General features: G+C 36.7%; 1 protein-coding gene across 1 annotated transcript in view; it reads left to right on the top strand.

The window, feature by feature from the left end:
* The window catches only part of GRIK4 (glutamate ionotropic receptor kainate type subunit 4), a 777,161-nt gene that overhangs the window by 555,526 nt on the left and 194,893 nt on the right, over positions 1–26,742 (top strand). The window contains exon 11 of the mRNA XM_053691193.1: positions 5,011–5,214. Within this exon, the coding sequence (XP_053547168.1) occupies positions 5,011–5,214 (204 nt within the window). The remainder of the gene's footprint in view (positions 1–5,010; positions 5,215–26,742) is intronic.

Here is a 26,742-nt window from a genome sequence, read left to right as displayed (position 1 = left end):
CCGTACATCGCCGCCACCTACATTATCCCTATGAACCCCTAATCTGCTGCCCCCAACATCGCTGACACCTACATTATATTTATTAACCCCTAATCTGCCCCCCCCAACGTTGCCGCCACCTACCTACACTTATTAACCCCTAATCTGCCGACCGGACCTCGCCGCTACTCTAATAAAGTTATTAACCCCTAAACCGCCGCACTCCCGCCTCGCAAACACTATAATAAATAGTATTAACCCCTAATCTGCCCCCCCCCCAACGTCGCTGCCACCTAACTTCAAGTATTAACCCCTAATCTGCCGACCGGACCTCGCCACTACTCTAATAAATGTATTAACCCCTAAAGCTAAGTCTAACCCTAACCCTAACACCCCCCCTAAATTAAATATAATTTTAATCTAACGAAATAAATTAAATCTTATTAACTAAAGTATTCCTATTTAAAACTAAATACTTACCTATAAAATAAACCCTAATATAGCTACAATATAACGAATAATTATATCTTAGCTATTTTAGGATTTATATTTATTTTACAGGCAACTTTGTATTTATTTTAACTAGGTACAATAGCTATTAAATAGTTATTTACTATTTAATAGCTACCTAGTTAAAATAATTACAAAATTACCTATAAAATAAATCCTAACCTAAGTTACTATTAAACCTAACACTAGACTATCAATAAATTAATTAAATAAATTACCTACAATTACATACAATTAAATAAACTAAACTAAATTACAAAAAACAAACAAACAAACACTAAATTACAAAAAATAAAAAAAGATTACATATTACATATTAGGCTAATTACACCTACTCTAAGCCCCCTAATAAAATAAAAAAGCCCCCCAAAATAATAAAGGTCCCTACCCTATTCTAAATTAAAAAGTAATCAGCTCTTTTACCAGCCCTTAAAAGGGCTTTTTGCGGGGCATGCCCCAAAGTAATCAGTTCTTTTGCCTGTAAAAAACAAAATACAACCCCCCCAAACATTAAAACCCACCACCCACATACCCCTACTCTAACCCACCCAAACCCCCCTTAAATAAACCTAACACTACCCCCCTGAAGATCTCCCTACCTTGAGTCGTCTTCACCCAGCCGGGCCGAAGTCTTCATCCGATGGGGCAGAAGAGGACATCCAGACTGGCAGAAGTCTTCATCCTATCCGGGCAGAAGAGGACATCTGGACCGGCAGACATCTTCATCCAAGCGGCATCTTCTATCTTCATCCTTCCGGATCAGAGCGGAGCCATCTTCTTCCCAGCTGACGCGGATACATCCTCTTCAACCGACGCCTACTCGCCGAATGAAGGTTCCTTTAAATGACGTCATCCAAAATGGCGTCCTTTGAATTCCGATTGGCTGATAGGATTCTATCAGCCAATCGGAATTAAGGTAGGAAAAATCTGATTGGCTGATTGAATCAGCCAATCAGATTCAAGTTCAATCCGATTGGCTGATCCATTCAGCCAATCAGATTGAGCTTGCATTCTATTGGCTGTTCCGATCAGCCAATAGAATGCAAGCTCAATCTGATTGGCTGATTGGATTAGCCAATCGGATTGAACTTGAATCTGATTGGCTGATTGAATCAGCCAATCAGATTTTTTTCTACCTTAATTCCGATTGGCTGATAGAATCCTATCAGCCAATCGGAATTCGAGGGACGCCATCTTGGATGATGTCATTTAAAGGAACCTTCATTCGGCACGTAGGCATCGGTTGAAGAGGATGGATCTGTGTCAGCTGGGAGGAAGATGGCTCCGCTCCGGATGGATGAAGATAGAAGATGCCGCTTGGATGAAGATGTCTGCCGGTCTGGATGTTCTCTTCTGCCCGAATAGGATGAAGACTTCTGCCAGTCTGGATGTCCTCTTCTGCCCCATTGGATGAAGACTTCGGCCCGGCTGGGTGAAGACGACTCAAGATAGGGAGATCTTCAGGGGGGTAGTGTTAGGTTTATTTAAGGGGGGTTTGAGTGGGTTAGAGTAGGGGTATGTGGGTGGTGGGTTTTAATATTGGGGGTGTGTGTATTTTTTTTTACAGGCAAAAGAGCTGATTACTTTGGGGCAATGCCCCGCAAAAAGCCCTTTTAAGGGCTGGTAAAAGAGCTGATTACTTTTTAATTTAGAATAGGGTAGGGACCTTTATTATTTTGGGGGGCTTTTTTATTTTATTAGGGGGCTTAGAGTAGGTGTAATTAGCCTAATATTCTTGTAATCTTTTTTTATTTTTTGGAATTTAGTGTTTGTTTGTTTTTGTAATTTAGTTTAGTTTATTTAATTGTATGTAATTGTAGGTAATTTATTTAATTAATTAATTTATTGATAGTGTAGTGTTAGGTTTAATTGTAACTTAGGTTAGGATTTATTTTACAGGTAATTTTGTAATTATTTTAACTAGGTAGCTATTAAATAGTTATTAACTATTTAATAGCTATTGTACCTGGTTAAAATAAATACAAAGTTGCCTGTAAAATAAATATTAATCCTAAAATAGCTACAATATAATTATAATTTATATTGTAGCTATATTAGGGTTTATTTTACAGGTAAGTATTTAGTTTTAAATAGGAATACTTTAGTTAATAAGTTTTAATTTATTTTGTTAGATTAAAATTATATTTAACTTAGGGGGGTGTTAGGGTTAGACTTAGCTTTAGGGGTTAATACATTTATTAGAGTAGCGGCGAGGTCCGGTCGGCAGATTAGGGGTTAATACTTGTAGTTAGGTGGCGGCGTTGTTGGGGGGGGGCAGATTTGGGGTTAATAAATATTATGTAGGTGTTGGCGATGTTAGGGGCAGCAGATTAGGGGTTCATAGGGATAATGTAGGTGGCGGCGATGTGCGGTCGGCAGATTAGGGGTTAAAAATATTTATTATAGTGGCGACGATGTGGGGGGACCTCAGTTTAGGGGTACATAGGTAGTTTATGGGTGTTAGTGTACTTTAGAGCACTGTAGTTAAGAGGTTTATATACCGGCGTTAGCCCATAAAGCTCTTAACTACAGCCTTTCCATGGGCGTTAGGAGTCTTGTCGGTAGAGGTGTAACGCTCACTTCAGCCAAGACTCTAAATACCAGCGTTAGGAAGATTCCATTGAAAAGATAGGATACGCAATTGGCGTAAGGGGATCTGCGGTACGGAAAAGTCGCGGCTTGAAAGTGAGCGGTACACCTTTACCTGGCCAACTCTAAATACCAGCGGACGGCCAAAAGCAACGTTAGGACCCCTTAACGCTGCTTTTGACGGCTAATGCAGAACTCTAAATCTAGGCGATTGTGTTCAGTGTAACTTTTTTTTTAACACACAACCCTTTATGCGAGGGTCTCAGTCATGAAAACCCTATGAACGCAAAATGCAATTGCGCTCTCATGTTTACTTTCAACTTGTAATATGCGCACTATTTCCAACGCAAGCAAAAAGCCGATATCGGTCACGCCCAACAATTAGTGCCATTTGTTATCTAGCCCTATATCTTTACCTGATTGAAAATGACCCCATATTCAACACATTATTTTATGTAAATAAGACAGAAAGATACAACCAATCAAAGGCTGCATCACCTATTCCTTTTAGTATAATCCAGTCTTTGAATGGATTTATTGTTAGCCTTGCTTACATATAAATACTAGAGAGTGACAAGATCAGAGAAAAGAAAAAAAAAGCTATAAATTATTTTGTTTAAAAAACAAACATGTTTTTATCACAATATATCAAGATGATACAATATTTAAATCAAGGATTGACAAATACTAGCAACATCCAGAGAGCAAAAGCTCCTAGAATTTTACTTCTGACTCTAAATGTATTAAGAGAAAAATAAAGAAACGTGGTCTCCAAAAATGCAGGAAAGTCCTGTTTATTAGGTTACATGGGATATGATCCAAACAGCCACAAAGTTTAAGGGTAACGCCCCTTAGTCATGCGATATCCCAAAATGCTGTGGCTGTTTGGATCTTAACCCATGTAACCCAATAAAGAGGATTTTTTTACATTATTTGAGACCACTTTTCTGTATTTTTCTATATATATTGGGAAGTTTTGGCAGTTCTCACTGTGGGACTCTAATTGGTGTTGTGTTGGTATCTATCTCTCTACAATTTCTAAATGTATTAAGGCCTAGATTACAAGTGGAGCGCTAATTTATTGCGTGCCCTTAAACTGGCAAATTTTCCCATTTACGGGGGTGCAATAAATAATCAGCCATTACAAGTGGCTGGTTGTTGCTACCGCAAGCTCGTGGTAGCAATTAGCGCTTAGAAAATAAACCAGAGGTCAGACCTCAAAATAACCCCTAATTGCCCCTAAAATAAAGAATGTATATTTTTATTATTAAAAAAGAATGTAGCATATTTAAAAAAAAAAAAAGTTAAAGTTGGCGGCTGTGGGGTGTTAGAAAAACAAATGGCACTGAAAAGTGCCTTTTCATAGTGATCTATGGGAACTGTGTGTTCTCTGTAAATCTATATGTATATGAATGTATACATATATATTTATGTGTTAATAAGTGTCTGTACACATATTAACACATACATATCTACATATATAGCATATACATTTATTTTTACAATCTGCTGCCCATTGCTGCGTGACTTACCCCCCTTTGCCTTGCCAGTTCTCATGCCGCTCTTGTGAGCACAAAGCTTCCGTGCACTGCGAATGTGGGGTCACATTTACATTGCACCTAACTTGTAATACCAGCGCACATTTTCATGCGCTTATATTATTAACTGGAGCGCTAATATCGCTTTTGCAGAAGTGATATTTTGCACTCCATTTATAATCTAGCCCAAAATGATTCTACGTAAATTTGTTTATTAATTTTTTAATTGGATCCTAAACATGTGTGGTTGGCTACTAATATTACTCCTAACATTCATATAAATTTGACAACCGTTGAATGAATTAGAGAGAATAAGGAAAGAAAAAGGGACCATTTAATTAGATGTGCCAAGTATCAGAGAATGAAGGTAATGAACAGAACCAGTTTCTTTCAGGAAAACCCATACTTGATGTTAAAGGCAAATCACCAGGAGCTCGATGGTAACGACCGATATGAGGGCTTCTGCATGGATATGCTAAAAGAGCTAGCCAAGATTCTGCACTTCAACTATAAAATCCGCCTGGTTGCTGATGGAGTCTACGGAGTTCCAGAACTGAACGGCACCTGGACCGGTATGGTTGGAGAGCTGATATCCAGGGTAAGGAGAGGCATAGATAAAACTAAACACTGGCTCAGCAGTTTCTAGTTCTCCCCATGTGCAGAGCTGTATAGAAAAGAGTCTCATTAAAGGGACAGTCAACAACAAAATTGTTATTGTGTAAAAAGATAGCTAACACCTTTACTACCCATTCCCCAGCTTTGCACAACCAACATTGTTACAGTGGGTATTGAAAATAATCGCATTTTGTTGCTTTGCAACCTGATATAAAGACAGACACAGTTTGTTTATCCAGTTTTAATTACTCAGAGCAACTTATAACATCCAAGTAAAAAATATAACACCAACATGTCAGGCAAAAATAAAGACAATTCAAAAACAGAATCACTGCGTTGCAAAATGGATCACCCCCTTGTGTCAGTATTTTGTTGAACCACCTTTTGCTTTAATTACAGCCTTTTGTCTGTTGGGATATGTCTCTAATAACTTTGTACATCTAGACAATATTTGCCCACTCTTCTTTGCAGAACTGCTCCAGTTCCGTTACATTTGTGACCGTTTGTGAACTGCAGTCTTCAAGTCATGCCACAGATATCCAATGGGGTTTAAGTCTGGGCTCTGACTAGACCATGCAAGGACATTCACCTTATTTCTCCTTCAACCACTGTGTGATTTGTTTTGCTTTTTACTTTGCGTCATTGTCATATTGGAAGGTAAACCTTCTTCCCATTGACAAGTTTCTGGCAGAGGGCAGCAGATTTTCTTTAAGAATTTGATGGTATTTTGCCCCATCCATTATTCCTTCTCTCCTGACAAGTGCTCCAGTGCCTGCTGCAGAGAAACATCCCCATAACAGGACATTACCACCTCCATGCTTTACTGTAGGTATGGTGCTATTTGGATGGTGAGCTGTATTGTATTTCCTACAGACATATAGTTTGGTGTTGAGGCCAAATAATTAAATTTTAGTCTTATCTGACCATAACACCTTTTTCCATGTGGCCTCAGAATCTCCTAGGTGTGTTATGGCAAAGCTCAGTCGTGACTGCATGTGGCCTTTCTTGAGGAGTGGCTTTTTTCTTGCAACCCTCCCATACAAGCCACATTTGTGATATTGTTGTCACATGCACACAATGACCACTTTTTGTCAAACATTCTTGCAACTGCTTCAGAGTTGCTGTGGACCTCTTGGTAGCCTCTCTGACCAGTTTCCTTCTGGGTTTTTCATCTAGTTTGGAGTGATGTCCTGATCTAGAGAGGGTCTGTGTTGTACCAAATACCTTCTACTTCTTAATAATAGACTTCACTGTGCTTCTAGGCATTGATAAAGCCTTTGATATTTTCTTGTATCCATCTCCTGACTTGTGCCTGTCCACAACATTATCCTGGAGATCTTTTGACAGTGCCTTGCCACCCATAGTTGATTGTTTGCTTCAGTTGCACTATCAGGGACTAAGATGCTCCAGGAAAGCTCTTTTCATGCTGAGCTAATCAATGTGCCCACAGCTGATCATAGTTGAAGGTCAAATGGCTTTGTGTGTGCCGCTGAGAAGGTAATTAGTTACACCTGATTGAGTTTACAAGTAATTTTAGGAGGGTGTGATTATTTTTTCAACTCAGTGATTCTGTTTTTGAATTGTCTTTATTTTTGCCTGACATGTTGGTGTTATATCTTTCATTTGGATTTTATAAGTTGCACTGAGTAATTACAACTGGATAAACAAACACTGCGTCTGTCTTTATTTCAGGCTGAAAAGCAACAAAATGTGATTATTTTCAAGGGGGGTGATTCTTTTCGATACCCACTGTATATTAATATGCTTTATAACAGTTAAACCTCTAAATTTCTGCCGGTTTCTAAGCCACTACAGAAAGCCTCTTATCACATGCTTTTTTATTTGCTTTTCACAACAGGAGACTGCTAGGTCATACGGGCCATATAGATAACATTGTGCTCATGCCCGTGGAGTTATTTATGAGTAATTGGCTAAAATGCAAGTCACTAGATAATATATAGGCATGTGATCAGATAACTGTCAAGAGAGGCTTAGATACAAGGTAATCAAACAGTTAAAAAGTATATTAATGTAACAGTGTTTGCTGTGCAAAACTGGGGAATGGGTAATAAAGGGATTATCTATCTTTTTAAACAATAACATTTTTTGGAGTAGACTGTACCTTTAACAATTAATCTCTGTTGTAAGTTACAGGGACAGTCAAGTCAAACTTTCATGATTCAGATAGGGCATGTAATTTTAAACAACTTTCCAATTGACTTTTATCACCAATTTTGTTTTGTTCTATTGGTATTCTTAGTTGAAAGCTAATCCTAGGAGGTTCATATGCTAATTTCTTAGACCTTGAAGGCCGCCTCTAATCTAAATGCATTTTGATAGTTTTTCACCACTAGAGGGCATTAGTTCATGTGTTTCATATAGATAACATTGAGCTCATGCACGTGAATTTACCATGCAGACAGCTCTGGCTAAAAGGCAAGTCTGTCAAAAGAACTGAAATAAGGGGGCAATCTGCTGAGGCTTAGATTATAGATATAAGGTAATTACAGAGGTAAAATGTGTATAATTATAACTGTGTTGATTATGCAAAACTGGGAAATTGGTAATTAAGGGATTATCTATCTTTTTTAAACAACAAAAATTCTGGTTTTGACTGTCCCTTTAACATAAAACAGCCCAAGAAAAAACAAATTCTTTAAAGGGAGTAAACTTTTTTCATTATTTAACCCTTTGAGTGCTAACGATGGCTGACTGTGACAATTTGCGATGGCTCAGAGTCGTCGCTAGCACTCACCCACCTTGTGGGTAATCTGGGGGCTCCCACCTACTCCCACCTGGCGATCTGGCCTGAATAGTGAGAGGCATCGCCAGGGCTTCACGATTTGTGTGGTAACATCACGCGCAATGACGTGATGACGTCACCGCACAACTTTATTTAAAATTAACAATGGACAATATAGGGAAATGGGGGCATGTATCTCAGGCATCTAAGCAGCTACTGACCCCCAAGGCCCACCATTGGAAAGGTAATTGCTTAACCTTTCCAACGGTATAAGTCTTGGGGATCTGAAAGAAAAGTAAAATATATATATATATTAAAAAAAAAGCTCAAATCCAGCTTAGCACCCAGGTGGCAAATGGCTTAGCAGCCAAAGGGTTAATGAATGAATGTAGTTAGCTAGTCTTGCATTGTATTATGTAATGTTCATACGCCGAAAAGCTTGTGTGCTGCTGTCTATCTATAGAGATCTGGTAGTTTTTCTTTTCAGCCAGTGAGCTTCTTGGTAGTTTGTAATGAAACAATGAACAGCTAAGTAAGTAATGAACGTTTGTTTAGTGATTATTTTCTGCTTGTGTTTCATACTAATATGAGCTAAATGCAAAACGCTGTCGTGCTTCTTAAAGTTAGGGGCAGTCTTTTAGCAATAAGAGAAGCTTAAGTTATCTACTTATTTTGGAATTTGTTTTAAAGGCTCTTATAGTCAAAAAAATGACCTTGTAATTCCCCCACTATTCCCCCCCTGCTCTACTATGTATTTAACCCGTGCAGATGGGTAGACATTATGTTTGGGACCTGCAGTGTACTGCTGGTCCAGAGAGGAAACAGCCACTGATTTGGATTTTATTGTTATAATTTATTGTAAATAGTTATTTGTTTTCTTTGAATGACTTTTTAGCAATTACAAAAGTGCTGAATAATATAAGCAGAACATATATGCAGGACACCATGAATAATATAAGCAGAACATATATGCAGGACACCATGAATAATATAAGCAGAACATATATGCAGGACACCATGAATAATATAAGCAGAACATATATGCAGGACACCATGAATAATATAAGCAGAACATATATGCAGGACACCATATATGCAGGACACCATGAATAATATAAGCAGAACATATATACAGGACATCATATATGCAGGACACCATGAATAATATAAGCAGAACATATATACAGGACACCATATATGCAGGACACCATGAATAATATAAGCAGAACATATATGCAGGACACCATATATGCAGGACACCATGAATAATATAAGCAGAACATATATACAGGACACCATATATGCAGGACACCATGAATAATATAAGCAGAACATATATACAGGACACCATATATGCAGGACACCATGAATAATATAAGCAGAACATATATACAGGACACCATATATGCAGGACACCATGAATAATATAAGCAGAACATATATGCAGGACACCATGAATAATATAAGCAGAACATATATGCAGGACACCATGAATAATATAAGCAGAGCATATATGCAGGACACCATGAATAATATAAGCAGAACATATATGCAGGACACCATGAATAATATAAGCAGAACATATATGCAGGACACCATGAATAATATAAGCAGAACATATATGCAGGACACCATGAATAATATAAGCAGAACATATATGCAGGACACCATGAATAATATAAGCAGAACATATATGCAGGACACCATATATGCAGGACACCATGAATAATATAAGCAGAACATATATACAGGACACCATATATGCAGGACACCATGAATAATATAAGCAGAACATATATACAGGACACCATATATGCAGGACACCATGAATAATATAAGCAGAACATATATGCAGGACACCATATATGCAGGACACCATGAATAATATAAGCAGAACATATATACAGGACACCATATATGCAGGACACCATGAATAATATAAGCAGAACATATATACAGGACACCATATATGCAGGACACCATGAATAATATAAGCAGAACATATATACAGGACACCATATATGCAGGACACCATGAATAATATAAGCAGAACATATATGCAGGACACCATGAATAATATAAGCAGAACATATATGCAGGACACCATGAATAATATAAGCAGAACATATATGCAGGACACCATGAATAATATAAGCAGAACATATATGCAGGACACCATGAATAATATAAGCAGAACATATATGCAGGACACCATGAATAATATAAGCAGAACATATATGCAGGACACCATGAATAATATAAGCAGAACATATATGCAGGACACCATATATGCAGGACACCATGAATAATATAAGCAGAACATATATGCAGGACACCATATATGCAGGACACCATGAATAATATAAGCAGAACATATATGCAGGACACCATAGCAGTTATCTTTTGTCTTGTTCTTTACCTACATTGTACAGAACAATATGTTTTATAGACCCTATTACAATAACAATTTAAAGGGAAACTGAACCCATTTTCTTTCTTTCGTGATTCAGAGAGAGCATGCATTTTTAAGCAACTTTCTAATTTACTCCCATTATCAATTTTCTTTGTTCTCTTGAAATCTTTATTTGAAAAAGCAGGAATGTAAGCTTACAAGCTGGCCCATCTTTGGTTCAGCATCTGGGTACAGCTTGCTGATTGGTGGCTAAATGTACCCACCAATCAGCAAGCTCTATCCAGGAACCAAAAATGGCTTACATTCCTGCTTTTTCAAATAAAGATACAAAGAGAACAAATAAAATTTGATAGTAGGAGTAAATTATAAAGTTGCTTAAAATTGATGCTCTATCTGAATAATGAAATAAAAAAATTGTGTTCAGTGTCCCTTTAACGTACACACAAAACTGAATGTAATTGTTTAGTTTTAGGAACATGTTTATTTGTCCACTTCATTTTCCTTAAAGGGCCACTAAACCCAAAATCTTTCTTTCATGATTCAGCTAGAGAATACAAATTTAAACAACATTACAATTTACTTCCATCATTTATTTTGCTTCATTTTTTAAATATCCTTATTTGAAGAAAAAGCAATGTACATGGTGAGCCAATCACATGATGCTTCTATGTGCAGCAACCAATCAGCAGCTTGTGAGCATATCTAGATATGCTTTTCATCAACGAATATCAAGAGAATAAAGCAAATTAGATAATATAAGTAAATTAGAAAGATGTTTAACATTGCATTCTCTTTCTAAATCATAAAAGAAAAAATGTGGGTGGCATGTCCCTTTAAGTTAATTTGCTAAAACATAAAAAAGATCCATTTGCAAATAAAATAATAGCCGTGTGCAAATACCAGACCTTACTATCTATATTGAAAGTCCATGTTATGAACTAATCACCTTTTCTATAAAGGAGCGCTTACACAAATTATAAACTGCTTCTATCCAAGCTGGGGCCACGACCTCTTGTTCTGAAATAAGTCATCCCCTGCACTTTATCAAGCCCTGTAATATATCTTAGGGCTTGTACTTTATATCACTTCCTTCTCTTCCCCAAGCTATAAATATTAAGGTCATGTAGTCTTTATTTGTACGTTTGTTTTATTATTTGTGTCCTTCTGGAAATGTGACCTGACTAGCGATCTATAGAGAAACATAACAAGCACAATATTGTGCTGCTAATACCTCTTGCTATAGAATCAGCCTGTCCGCCTGCAATCATCACTCGCAAGTCTAATATTGCACAAGAGAATTGTTGCCACTTCCTGCTTTGGGTAACCAATGTCACTAGAATGTGAGCAACTGATCTCGCCGCCTATGAGGTGGCAGAGAGAGAAAAGAAGTGGCGTACGGTATCTGATGTAAAGTGGCATTAAACATCAAGCACTACATTTCTATATAAAAAATATATACAGTGAAAACAAAAGTTTGCAGTGCATTCTGCTTTTATGGTCATTTAAATCTGAAAATTGTAGTTATTCTGCTCCTCTCCCTCCAAGATGCAAAACTGCATTCCTGGGATTTCAGAAGATCTGTACATGCTGCACACAAGTGATTTGTCCTTAAAGGGATAGTCTAGTCAAAACTAAACTATTATAATTCAGCAAGTTTCTAATTTACTCCTATAATCAATTTTTCTTTGTTTTCTTGCTATCTTTATTTGAATGTAAGCTTAGGAGCTGGTCCACTTTTTGTTCAGAACCTGGGTAGCACTTGCTGATTGGTGGCTTCATTTAGACACCAATCAGAAAGTGCTACCCAGGTGCTGAACAAAAAATGGTCTGGCTCCTATACTTACATACTTTCTTTTTCAAACAAAGATAGCAAGAGAACAAAGACACATTGATAATAGGAGTAAATTTGAAAGTTGTTTTAAAATGCTTGATCTATCTGAACCATGAAAGTTTAATTTTGACTAGACTGTCCCTTTAAAGGAATAGGAAATTCAAATTAAACTTGCAGATAGAACATATAATTTTAAGACACTTTTAAATTTACTTCTATTTTCAAATGTGCTTCGTTCTCTTGGTATCCCTGGTTGAAAAAGAATATGCGCATATCCTACACTAGGGGGAAATAGCTGCTGATTGGTGCCTGCACACATTTGTCTCTTCTGATTGGCTAACTACTGGCGCAATCCGATAAAGATCGTAGTTTGCGGCGCAAGCGAGGGAACGCCCGCCGCCCGCAGTTTCAACTCGCAACTCGAGCTATTCTATATACAGCGCCGTTAGAAGCTAAAGTGCCGTAAGTCTGACAAACCAGCGATGTCCAGAAATCTGCGTAAGTACAAATTTCTGGAGTCGCCAGTGACTTACGGCACTTTAGAAACTGCCGGCGGCTACAAAACCTGACTAAGTTATGAAATCACCCGTACTGTCTAACACACCTCCCAAACATAGCCCGACACGTCTAACCCTCTATCCGCTATCCCCCCTCACTATCCTAACAATAAAAAATGTATTAACCCCTAAACTGCCGCTCCCGGACCCCGCCGCCAGCTATATTAAATCTATAACCCCCTAATGTGAGCCCCTACCCCGCCGCCATCTACCTTACCTACCCCCTAAAGTGAGCCCCTACCCCGCCGCCATCTACCTTACCTACCCCCTAAAGTGAGCCCCCTACCCCGCCGCCATCTACCTTACCTACCCCCTAAAGTGAGCTCCTACCCCGCTGCCATCTACCTTACCTACCCCCTAAAGTGAGCTCCTACACCGCCGCCATCTATTTTAAAAATATTAACCCCTAATTTAATCCCCCTACACCGCCGCCAGCTATATTAACTATATTAACCCTAATTATATTAGGGTTAATATAGTTAATAACTTTATTATATTATATATATTAACTATATTAACCCTAATTATATTAGGGTTAATATAGTTAATATCATTATTATATTATATATATATTAAATATAATAACCCTATCTAACTCTAACATCCCTAACTAAATTCTTATTAAAATAAATCTAATTAATATTAATATTATTAATTAAAATATTCCTATTTAAATCTAAATACTTACCTATAAAATAAACCCTAAGATAGCTACAATGTAATTAATAATTACATTGTAGCTATTTTAGGGTTTATATTTATTTTACAGGTAACTTGGTATTTATTTTAACTAGGTACAATAGCTATTAATAGTTAATAACTATTTAATAGCTAACTAGTTAAAATAATTACCAATTTACCTGTAAAATAAATCTTAACCTAAGTTACAAATACACCTACACTATCAATAAATTAAATAAACTACAAATATCTAAACTAAAATACAATAAAATAAACTAAACTAAATTACAAAAAAACAAAACACTAAATTACAAAAAATAAAAAAAATATTACAAGATTTTTAAGCTAGTTACACCTATTCTAAGCCCCCTAATAAAATAATAAAGCCCCCCAAAATAAAAAAAATTCCCTACCCTATTCTAAATTAAAAAAGTTCACAGCTCTTTTACCTAACCAGCCCTTAAAAGGGCCTTTTGTGGGGGCATGCCCCAAAGAATTCTGCTCTTTTGCCTGTAAAAAAAAAACACAATACCACCCCCCAACATTACAACCCACCACCCACATACCCCTATTCTAAACCCACCCAAACCCCCCTTAAAAAAACATAACACTACCCCCCTGAAGATCTCCCTACCTTGTCTTCACCCAGCCGGGCAGAACTCTTCATCCGATCCGGGCGATGTCCAATCAAGCGGCAGAGAAGTCTTCTTCCATCCGGGCGATGTCTTCAATCAAGCGGCAGTGAAGTCTTCTTCCATCCGGGCGATGTCTTCAATCAAGCGGCAGTGAAGTCTTCTTCCATTCGGGCGATGTCTTCAATCAAGCGGCAGTGAAGTCTTCTTCCATCCGGCGATGTCTTCAAGCAAAGCGGCATCTTCAATCTTCTTTCTTCGCTCCACCGCCGCGGAGCATCCATCCGGCACGAAGACTGAACGAAGAATGAGGTACCTTTAAATGACGTCATCCAAGATGGCGTCCGTCGAATTCCGATTGGCTGATAGGATTCTATCAGCCAATCGGAATTAAGGTAGAAAAATCTGATTAGCTGATTGAATCAGCCAATCAGATTCAAGTTCAATCCGATTGGCTGATTGGTTCAGCCGATTGGATTGAACTTGAATCTGATAGCTCCCAGTAGTTCATTGCAGCTCCTTCAATAAAGGATACAAACAGAATAAAGCCAATTAGACAATAGAAGTATGTAAAATGGAAAGTTGTTTAACACAGTGTGATCTATCAAAACCATGAAAGAAAATAATGAAAATTTGTTTACAGTTTAAAGCTCTTTAAAAAAACAAACAATTAAAAAAAAGCATTCTGTATACAGATATTTTGTAATGCAGTGATTAAATCTAATAAACTTTATTATAGTCAGTACACAATTGTAATTACATTTAATAAACTTTATTATAGTCAGTACACAATTGTGATTACATCTAATAAACTTTATTATAGTCAGTACACAATTGTGATTACATTTAATAAACTTTATTATAGTCAGTACACAATTGTAATTACATTTAATAAACTTTATTATAGTTAGTACACAATTGTGATTACATTTAATAAACTTTATTATAGTCAGTACACAATTGTGATTACATCTAATAAACGTTATTATAGTCAGTACACAATTGTGATTACATTTAATAAACTTTATTATAGTCAGTACACAATTGTAATCACATTTAATAAACTTTATTATAGTCAGTACACAATTGTGATTACATTTAATAAACTTTATTATAGTCAGTACACAATTGTAATTACATTTAATAAACTTTATTATAGTTAGTACACAATTGTGATTACATTTAATAAACTTTATTATAGTCAGTACACAATTGTGATTACATCTAATAAACGTTATTATAGTCAGTACACAATTGTGATTACATTTAATAAACGTTATTATAGTCAGTACACAATTGTGATTACATTTAATAAACGTTATTATAGTCAGTACACAATTGTGATTACATTTAATAAACTTTATTATAGTCAGTACACAATTGTGATTACATTTAATAAACGTTATTATAGTCAGTACACAATTGTGATGGGGGATTGTAAGGAAACAAGTCTATTTTAATTAAATTAACACAAAGGTTTAGTGATTTTACACTAATATTATTACCACAAACCAAAAGTAAACCTTTTTATGATTTAGGGTTTGATACAAAGCAATGGAAACAATACAAGGTTTCATCAAAATATAAACGAGAAAAAAAAAGAATTTAACTCTCAACAATAATAAATAATACAAGTTAATTTATTGTTTCATATTTTTTATAAAGATAATATGGTTAACTCAAACTCCTGTTATTTCATTCTATTCCAGCCCTCTCATACCCAAAAAATTATAGGAAGAATAAGAAAAAATTATATATATATATCAAGCTTTATCATCGCTAAAGAAATTAAAGATGGTGTTAAAAAAGTCAATCCAAACTTTTCAGGAATCCTAAATGGGTAAATAAATTGCTTTTGGACACCATCAGGGTACAGTTGAATAATATAACCATTTATGGAAAAATCTCTTAATATTATACTCTGTATCAATTTACTTTAAACATTGGTATCTAGTAACATAGTAGATGAGGTTAAAAATGACAGTCCATCGAGTTCAACCTATACAAATCTTAATATACTTACAATAAAAGCTCCATTTGATCTTAAATTAATCCCATTAAAAAGATGACCAATTTAACATGACCAATCATATCCCTAAATTCTGTTTCTTGCCAGAAATGTATCTAAAGCATTTTTAAATGTATTTAAGGTATTGGCAATTACTACCTCCTTAGGTAATGAGTTCTACAAATAAACGGCTAGATTACGAGTCTTGCGTTAGCCTTAAAAATCAGCGTTGAGAGGTCCCAACGCTCCTTTGAACGCCCACTGGTATTACGAGTCTGGCAGGTACAGGTGTACCTCTCACTTTTATTCCGCGACTCGAGCTTACCGCAAATCCCTTTACATCAATTGCATATCCTATATTTTCAATGGGACTTGCATAAAGCCGGTATTACGAGTCTTGGAAGAAGTGAGCGTTACAGCCTCTTCTGTCAAGACTGATACCGCATTTAAAAGTCAGTAGTTAAGAGTTTTATGGGCTAACGCCGTAACATAAAACTCTTAACTAAAGTGCTAAAAAGTACACTAACACCCATAAACTACCTATTAACCCCTAAACCGAGGCCCCCCCACATCGCAAACACTTAAATAAAAGTTTTATGACATCGCTGCCACTTTAATAAATATATTAACCCCTAAACCGCTGCACTCCCGCCTCGCAAACACAAGTTAAATTTTATTAACCCCTAATCTGCCATCTCTAACTTCGCCGACACCTACCTACATTTATTAACCCCTAATCTGCCGCCCCCAACTTCGCCACTACTACATTAAATTTATTAACCCCTAAACCTAAGTCTAACCCTAACACCCCCCTAACTTAAATAAAACGAAATAAAATTACTACAATTAAATAAATTATTCCTATTTAAAACTAAATACTTACCAATAAAATAAACCCTAAGCTAGCTACAATATAACTAATAGTTACATTGTATCTAGCTTAGGGTTTATTTTTATTTTACAGGCAAGTTTGTATTTATTTAAACTATGTACAATAGTTATTATAACTACCTAGCTAAAATAAATACAAATGTACCTGTAAAATAAACCCTAACCTAAATTACAATTACACCTAACACTACACTATCATTAAATTAATTTACTAAATTACCTACAATTAATTACAACTAAATAAAATAAACTATAGTACGAAAAAAAACCCCCACTAAATTACAGAAAATAATAAAATAATTAAAACATTTTTAACCTAATTACACCTACTCTAATCCCCCTAATAAAATAAAAAGGCCCCCAAAATAATAAAAATCCCTACCCTACACTAAATTACAAATAGCCCTTAAAAGGGCTTTTCGCGGGGCATTGCCCCAAAGTAATCAGCTCTATTACCTGTAAAAAAAAAGACAATACCCCCCCAACATTAAAACCCACCACCCACACACCCAACCCTACTCTAAAACCCACCCAATCCCCCCTTAATAAAACCTAACACTAACCCCTTGAAGATCACCCTACCGTGAGACGTCTTCACCCAGCTGTTCACAAGTGGTCCTCCAGAGGGGCAGAAGTCTTCATCCGATCCGGGCAGAAGAGGTCCTCCAGACGGCCAGAAGTCTTCATCCAGGCGGCATCTTCTATTTTCATCCATCCGGAGTGGAGTGGGTCCATCTTGAAGCCAGCCGACGCGGAGCATCCATCCAGACTGACGACTACACGATGAATGATGGTTCCTTTAAATGATGTCATCCAAGATGGCGTCCCTTGAATTCCGATTGGCTGATAGGATTCTATCAGCCAATCGGAATTAAGGTAGGAAAAATCCTATTGGCTGATCCAATCAGCCAATAGGATTGAGCTCGCATTCTATTGGCTGATTGGAACAGCCAATAGAATGCAAGCTCAATCCTATTGGCTGATTGGATCAGCCAATAGGATTGAACTTCAATCCTATTGGCTGATTGCATTAGCCAATAGGATTTTTCCTACCTTAATTCCGATTGGCTTATAGAATCCTATCAGCCAATCAGAATTCAAGGGACGCCATCTTGGATGACGTCATTTAAAGGAACCGTCATTTGTCGTGTAGTCGTCGGTCTGGATGGATGCTCCGCGTCGGCTGGCTTCAAGATGGACCCACTCCGCTCCGGATGGATGAAGATAGAAGATGCCGCCTGGATGAAGACTTCTGGCCGTCTGGAGGACCTCTTCTGCCCAGATTGGATGAAGACTTCTGCACCTCTGGAGGACCACTTGTGCCTGGCTGGGTGAAGACGTCTCACCGTAGGGTGATCTTCAAGGGGTTAGTGTTAGGTTTTATTAAGGGGGGATTGGGTGGGTTTTAGAGTAGGGTTGGGTGTGTGGGTTTTAATGTTGAGGGGGTATTGTCTTTTTTTTTTACAGGAAATAGAGCTGATTACTTTGAGGCAATGCCCCACAAAAATCCCTTTTAAGGGCTATTTGTAATTTAGTGTAGGGTAGAGATTTTTATTATTTTGGGGGGCTTTTTTAGTTTATTAGGGGGATTAGAGTAGGAGTAATTAGTTTAATTTTTTTTAATTATTTTATTATTTTCTGTAATTTAGTGGTTTTTTTTTCATACTATAGTTTATTTTATTTAATTGTAATTAATTGTAGGTAGTTTAGGTAATTAGTTTAATTATAGTGTAGTGTTAGGTGTAATTGAAATTTAGGTTAGGGTTTATTTTACAGGTAAATTTGTATTTATTTTAGCTAGGTAGTTATTAAATAGTTAATAACTATTTAATAACTATTGTACCTGGTTAAAATAAATACAAAGTTGCCTGTAAAATAAAAATCAATCCTAAGGTAGCTACAATGTAACTATTAGTTAAATTGTAGCTAGCTTAGGGTTTATTTTATAGGTATTTAGTTTTAAATATGAATAATTTACTTAATTGTAGTAATTTTATTTTGTTTTATTTAAATTATATTTAAGTTAGGGGGGTGTTAGGGTTAGGGTTAGACTTAGGTTTAGGGGTTAATAAATTTAATATAGTAGCAGTGACGTTGGGGGTGGCAGATTAGGGGTTATTAAATGTAGTTAGGTGTCGGCGATGTTAGAGATGGCAGATTAGGGTTTAATAAAATTTAACTCGTGTTTGTGAGGCGGGAGTGCGGCGGTTAAGGGGTTAATATATTTATTAAAGTCGCGGCGATGTCCAGTCGGCAGATTAGGGGTTAATAAGTGTAGGTAGGTGGTGGCGACATTGAGGGTGGCAGAGTAGGGGTTAATAAATAAAAAGTAGGTGTCGGTGATGTTGGGGGCAGCAGATTAGGGGTTCATAGGGGTAATGTAGGTGGTGGCGGTGTCCAGAGTGGCAGATTAGGGGTTAATAATATAATGTAGGTGTCAGCGATGTCGGGGGCGGCGGATTAGGTGTTAATAAGTGTAAGATTATGGGTGTTTAGACTCGGGGTTCATGGTAGGATGTTAGGTGTAGACATAACTTTTGTTTCCCCATAGGAATCAATGGGGCTGCATTAGAAGCTGAATGCTGCTTTTTTGCAGCCGATTCTGCCCCATTGATTCCTATGGGGAAATCGGGCACAAGCACGTTTTGCCAGCTCATCGCTACCTACCGTAAGCAACGCTGGTATTGAGGTGAGATGTGGAGCTAAATTTTGCTCTACGCTCACCTTTTTACGTATAACGCCGGGTTTAAAAAAGAAAAGTAATACCAGCGTTACTTTAGGTGAGCAGTGAGGGAAAACTGTGCGTTAGCAACGCACCCCTGTTACCACAAAACTCGTAATCTCGGTGATAGGTTCCACTAACATAATTAAAACATTCAACTAGCTAAGGTTCCTGTCTGCTCTTACACTTTTTTATATTAAATTCCTTGCCACTAAAATAATTGTAAATACTCCAGCTTCTTTACAATCTATAAAAAATTATGTGATCCAAAATGTTTTTCCCCCAAATTTTACATAACTAATAGCCAATTTTACTTCAAAATCTCTGAGCATTTCCAAAATTAATAAATTAAATCTGCAAACACGAAACTACATTTCTAAAATGTATCAAATTTAAGATTTTTCCAATGTGCAGGGTTTAAATAAGTTAAAAGTACATCTGTTTGATTAATATTTATTCCTAAAATCTAATAATCTAAGCCGGTTATTGTAAATCTTAACCCCTTGAGTGCTAACGACGGCTCTGAGCCGTCGTAGAGTTTCTCACTCAGGTGCTAACGACGGCTCAGAGCCGTCGCTAGCACTCTCCCACCTTGAGGGAGATCTGGGGGCTCCCACCTGCTCCTACCCCGGCGATCATGCCTGTAGAGTGACAGGCATCGCCGGGGCTTTCCGTTTTGCACGGTGACATCATGCGCACAACTTTATTTAAAAATAACAAAGGACAATATAGGGAAAGGGGGCATGCTGCTTAGAAGCCTGTATCTCAGGCATCTAAGCAGCTACAGACCCCCAAGACCCACCGTTGGAAAGGTAATCGCCTAACCTTTCCAATGGTATAAGTCTTGGGGATCTAAAAAGAAAAGAAAAAAAGTAAAAAAAAAATATTTTAAAAAATGTAAAATTTAAAAAATCCTCAAATGTGCTTAGCACCCAGGGGGAAAAGTTCTTAGCACTCAAAGGGTTAAAGAAAACAAAAAAAAACAAGGGGAAAAAAAAGATAAAGAAAAGAATTTTAAGAATAATGGAATAAAACCAGAATCTGTATTATTTACTTTGTTTTTTGTAAAAAAAATACAGATTTATTGACGACGATAAACAGATCTAAGGATGGAGCGCTAAAAAAACATAACTGCAGACTCACTTTCTTTGTTCAAAAGCTACAACTTAAAAGCTTTACCACTCATAAAAAATGCATCTTGGTATTTTATCGTTGGTGTTAGGAAGGCACGAATAGCGTGGAATGTCGTATCCCTTGATCAAGGCAAAGTAGACTCATGTATCATCCTTACAGCTGCTAACTGTTGTGATTGAAAGTACTTTATTGCAGTCTATGCACTTAACCTGGCTCTGTGACCCACTACTGCTATAAGACTCTCTGTCTTGTTCTGCGGCAACCAATCTTGTGAAATCCCTTCCCTGAAAATACAGAGCAGGGATAGAGGTGATAGACCAGGAGATATGGTTTGATATGGAAGATATGTTAAATACACTGAGATACAGTTATGTTTCTGCTGCTACATCAGCAATTGCGAAGTGCTAAAACCAGATTTTCTTGTATTTGCTTTTGTGCCTTCTTGCTAGGAAACACCACCTATCTTGAGAGTTGCAGCTATATATTTTAGGATTGTTACATTTTCTTTTACTGGCCTGATATTCAAAACCTCACAACTCAGGCAAGATGTTCTAGGAAGTCTCATCAGTATGGTAAGGTCCTTGAAACACAAATTTTATCTTGAGAAATGATTATGTTGCTATGTAGTGTTCTTTATGTGAAACAGAGACTCCTACATTACAATACAAGGTCTAAAGAAAAATCACAAAGATTTTGTGTGGTTTCTCTCCATGCAGGCAAGGTTTTGAATATCAGGCTCACTGTATTATACCTTCAATAAGCTCTCGGCATGTAGCCCCTGTTGTTGACACATATATCTCTATATCTGTCATCTTATTGCTTTGCAAACTGTCGCTTTGTAACTTCTCCTGTTGCTCATTATAACCATCCCCTAAAAAAGCCTTTCACTTTATATAATTCCTGTAGACATCTTACCCTACAATAGCAACAACAGAGAAGGAATGCTAACAATCTGGACTCCTCAGCTCTCTGCCTCAAGACACCGTGCTCTTTGGCATTTTTCAGTACCAGCTAGTCATGTGATCTTTGGCTATTCTCTCCCCTCCCTTAGCTGTCTGATTGTAAATGCTATAAAGAGCATAATATAGACTCTTAGTTTAATTTAGTCTTTATTTCCAGAAACAAAATGTATCCCATGCTCTAGTCAATATGGTAACAAGTATCCCTAACCTAAAACTTCTGCAGAGATAGCACATTCACAGTGCATGTATACAGATATATCTTATTAGTCTCTACTATAATAAATTAATTTGCTTTCCATATCCTCTCCATATCGCTCCCCTTATTACTCTACATAACAGTAGTATATAGATACTCCTTGTCCTATTAACTATACCTATTATTCAACCTAAACTACTTTAGTAGCTTTACTTATTGTTTCATATAACTAAATCATTGTTTCATTGTACTCAATTATTGTTTCATTGTACTCAATTATTGTTTCATTGTACTCAATTATTGTTTCATTATATTATTCACTAATCATAATATTTTTGTCTATTATATCCTTCCTGTAGTTCTTCCTATGTAACACCCTCTATACTGGTTTCAAGAGACCATATTTGCCTTGGAAAATGTAGAGAGGGGGGTTCAGAGGGCTTATGTAAATGATGACACAGTAATGAAGTCATTATTCATTATGGCTTTAGTGTTTTGTTAAGTATAAAAATTGTCTCACACAGATGGAGCAAAACAGTTTTGTTGGGTATTTCAACTATGATGTAGAGGAATACCCGGTAAGAAATGCAACTCCTAAATGTGAAGTATGTATAGAGCCAAGTCTATTCTTTGGGTCATAAAGTAGTAAACACGATAATTTCAGGTGCTGAGGATGACTAAAGGGTAACTGGTGCGCCCAACATAAATACTACTGCATCAGCAACAAAGAAAGGACTCAGGCAGCACAAGCCTTGAGCAATCACAAAAAAGTAGACTGGAGCGCAGGTGCCTGAAAGCACAACAAAGAATAGGGAACCAACAAATAAATGGGGTGGAGTGTGTGAGTTTTGTTAAACACTTTGGAAAAAAAATTGGAAATTCCCTCTGATCTACAAAAACAGAACTGAGAGCATGTGTTAGTTATAAGGGGACAATGCAGAGAGAATAAGTCATGAGGAACCAAAAATAGAAGAGTGAAGAGTTTACATTTGTACAATAAGAAATTCATTTGACAACATAACTTCTGAAAAACTGAATAACTTCAAGAAAACCTGAAGAGGTGATTATGAGGAATGCAGGTCTGAGATATCCTAAAGACTGAGGGGTGGAGGTGTAATCAGGGTGATCTGTGAGTGGAGTTATCTCCGAGGGAGTAGCAGTATTCAAGGGGCATTATTCAGATGTCATGGGCTAGGCAGCGTGGGCAAAAATCATGGGTGAGCAGTCAGAAAGTCAAATTGAAACATTTATAGTAAGGAAGTCCAAAAGAAGGAACAGTGGACACGGCTCCTAAACAGGGAATATCTGAAAAATGCAGGACTGGTTGACTGGTTGCTACTCTGTGTGCAATCACAAAAATATAACAGCAGCAACAAAACAATGGAGTTTAATGCACAGGTATAGCAGAGAAAAGAAATGTGAAGGTAATTATTTGTATGTACTGTATGTGTTTATATGTATAAATATATGTATGTATGTATGTACTGTATGTGTGTATATATGTATAAATATATGTATGTACGTATGTATGTATGTATGTATGTATGTATGTATGTGTATATATGTATAAATATATGTATGTATGTATGTATGTGTATATATGTATAAATATATGTATGTATGTATGTGTGTGTATATATGTATAGATATATGTATGTACTGTATGTGTGTATATATGTATAAATATATGTATATATGTATGTATGTATGTATGTATGTATGTATGTATGTGTATATGCCCTGATGATCCCCTGTAACACATACTGGAGGTGGGGGAGAAACGTGCGTTGGCACTATGTGTTTATGAGAACCCAGGTACCTGCTGAATGTACCGTGGGCCAGGATTTCTAGTGCACCTGTCTAGACCTTTTCCCTGAATCTCATGTTTCTTCAGAGACATTTTGGCTCTATACATGCAGCTGTACATTTCAAGTGAGCTACGAATTCTTCTGGTGTGACTCCGACAGTGGAGTAAGTGGTTTGAGGAGTGTGCTATTGGAGTGCAATGAAAGTTGTGCCTATACGATAGGTGAATATACGATGCAAATTCGATTCAACTGGATCCTCCTGTCTACAGCCACTCACAGTCCCTGGTGACGCTATACCACTCCCACTATTGCTGACGTCACACGCCAAGTAATCATCACAGGTGCTTGCAAGCTGAAGACAAGTGGAAACAACAAAAACCGGAGGACTTAAGCTAAGTATATGCCGTATATGCTGTGTTTTCCAACTGAATTGCTACACTTGCTAGAGACTCTTAATCCAGCAATACTAATTGCGGCACATTTATTTGCCTTAAGAGGAGATTCCCTGGTACATACAAAGAGTGAAAAAAGCGCTTTTTGATACAAAACATAGTTCACCTCTGTTTGGATTGCAGCCATATGTATCACATGTATTTTGCCTACTTATCATAAATGTCCTATAAACATTAGATTTTTGTACAATTCGCTATAAACATAAGTTTTTTGGTTAACCCCTTACTGTTTATGATGTCTTTTTGTGATCTATAGTATAGGGAAAGAATTAGGTCTCAGTGCACTTTAAATGTTTTAGATTTTGCTGTCTGTAGTGGTGACTGAAATTGACAGATAAGATATCGCTATATACTTAAATGTGTTTTTGGGAACTTATTATTAATAAATTTTTGAAAGTCTTTTATGTGTGCCTTTTATTCCCTTGCTGTTCTAGGGTAATCTCACATACCCTGGTATTTTTTTTCTATCTTGACTATATATTTTATATTTACTATAAGGGTGGCACCATTCAAAGCAAATTAGCAATATTACCTACTCTCTCACGCCCCCTAAATTTAGTCTTTATGTATGTGTATATATGTATAAATATATGTATGTATGTATGTACTGTATGTGTGTATATATGTATAAATATATGTATGTATGTATGTATGTATGTATGTGTATATATGTATAAATATATGTATGTATGTATGTATGTGTGTATATGTATAAATATATGTATGTATGTATGTGTGTATATATGTATAGATATATGTATGTATGTACTGTATGTGTGTATATATGTATAAATATATGTATGTATGTATGTATGTATGTGTATATTTTGCATACAAAGAGAGAAGCGCTCTACCAGGAACGAACAACAGCTCAGTGGCTTGTTCTATGGTGATTTACCACCCGGAGGCAGCTTCTTTTAGACCAGTGTGCTTTTCACAGAAGAAAACTTTCCTGAAGTATATCAGTCTGATCCCGCCAAGTAAGGTGAGTCCAGCCCCGAAATACCAGGCAATTCTCCTCTGAACAAGGAACATGACAACCCCAGACGATCGTTTCGGCCTCCTATGGGCCTCGTCAGTGAGGTGCAGCCACATTCCTCTAAGCACACTGGGCAAGGAGTCCACGTCTGGTTTCCCCCATCACCCATAGGGAGACTTCCCCAGGGTTATAATAATTTGCATACAAAGAGAGAAGCGCTCTACCAGGAACGAACAACAGCTCAGTGGCTTGTTCTATGGCGATTTACCACCCGGAGGCAGCTTCTTTTAGACCAGTGTGCTTTTCACAGAAGAAAACTTTCCTGAAGTATATCAGTCTGATCCCGCCAAGTAAGGTCAGTCCAGCCCTGAAATACCAGGCAATTCTCCTCTGAACAAGGAACATGACAACCCCAGACGATCGTTTCGGCCTCCTATGGGCCTCGTCAGTGAGGTGCAGCCACATTCCTCTAAGCACACTGGACAAGGAGTCCACGTCTGGTTTCCCCCATCACCCATAGGGAGACTTCCCCAGGGTTATAATAATTTGCATACAAAGAGAGAAGCGCTCTACCAGGAACAAACAACAGCTCAGTGGCTTGTTCTATGGCGATTTACCACCCGGAGGCAGCTTCTTTTAGACCAGTGTGCTTTTCACAGAAGAAAACTTTCCTGAAGTATATCAGTCTGATCCCGCCAAGTAAGGTCAGTCCAGCCCCGAAATACCAGGCAATTCTCCTCTGAACAAGGAACATGACAACCCCAGACGATGTATGTGTATATATGTATAAATATATGCATGTATGTATGTATGTATATATGTATATATGTACGTTCGTTAGCAGAGATGTGCACTATCACTTATTCACAACTGCCAGGGTGCTAGTGAAATTAGGTATACAGCAACAAAGAAACTTGCACTCACTGTATATATGTATGTATATGTGTATATATGTATTTATGTGTGTATGTATGTATATATGTATGCATGTATGTATATATCTATGTATGTGTGTATGTGTGTATATATGTATGTATATATGTATGTATGTGTGTATATATGTATGTATATATGTATTTATGTGTGTATATATGTATGTATATATGTATGTATGTGTGTATATATGTATGTATGTATATATGTATGTATGTGTGTATATATATATATATATATATATATATATATATATATATATATATATATACAGGGAGTGCAGAATTATTAGGCAAGTTGTATTTTTGAGGATTCATTTTATTATTGAACAACAACCATGTTCTCAATGAACCCAAAAAACTCATTAATATCAAAGCTGAATAGTTTTGGAAGTAGTTTTTAGTTTGTTTTTAGTTATAGCTATTTTAGGGGGATATCTGTGTGTGCAGGTGACTATTACTGTGCATAATTATTAGGCAACTTAACAAAAAACAAATATATACCCATTTCAATTATTTATTTTTACCAGTGAAACCAATATAACATCTCAACATTCACAAATATACATT

The sequence above is a fragment of the Bombina bombina genome, chromosome 8 (assembly GCF_027579735.1).
Source record: "Bombina bombina isolate aBomBom1 chromosome 8, aBomBom1.pri, whole genome shotgun sequence".
Taxonomy (NCBI): domain Eukaryota; kingdom Metazoa; phylum Chordata; class Amphibia; order Anura; family Bombinatoridae; genus Bombina; species Bombina bombina.
The sequence above is the reverse complement of the archived record's forward strand: the minus strand, read 5'-3'. Positions and strand labels throughout refer to the sequence as shown.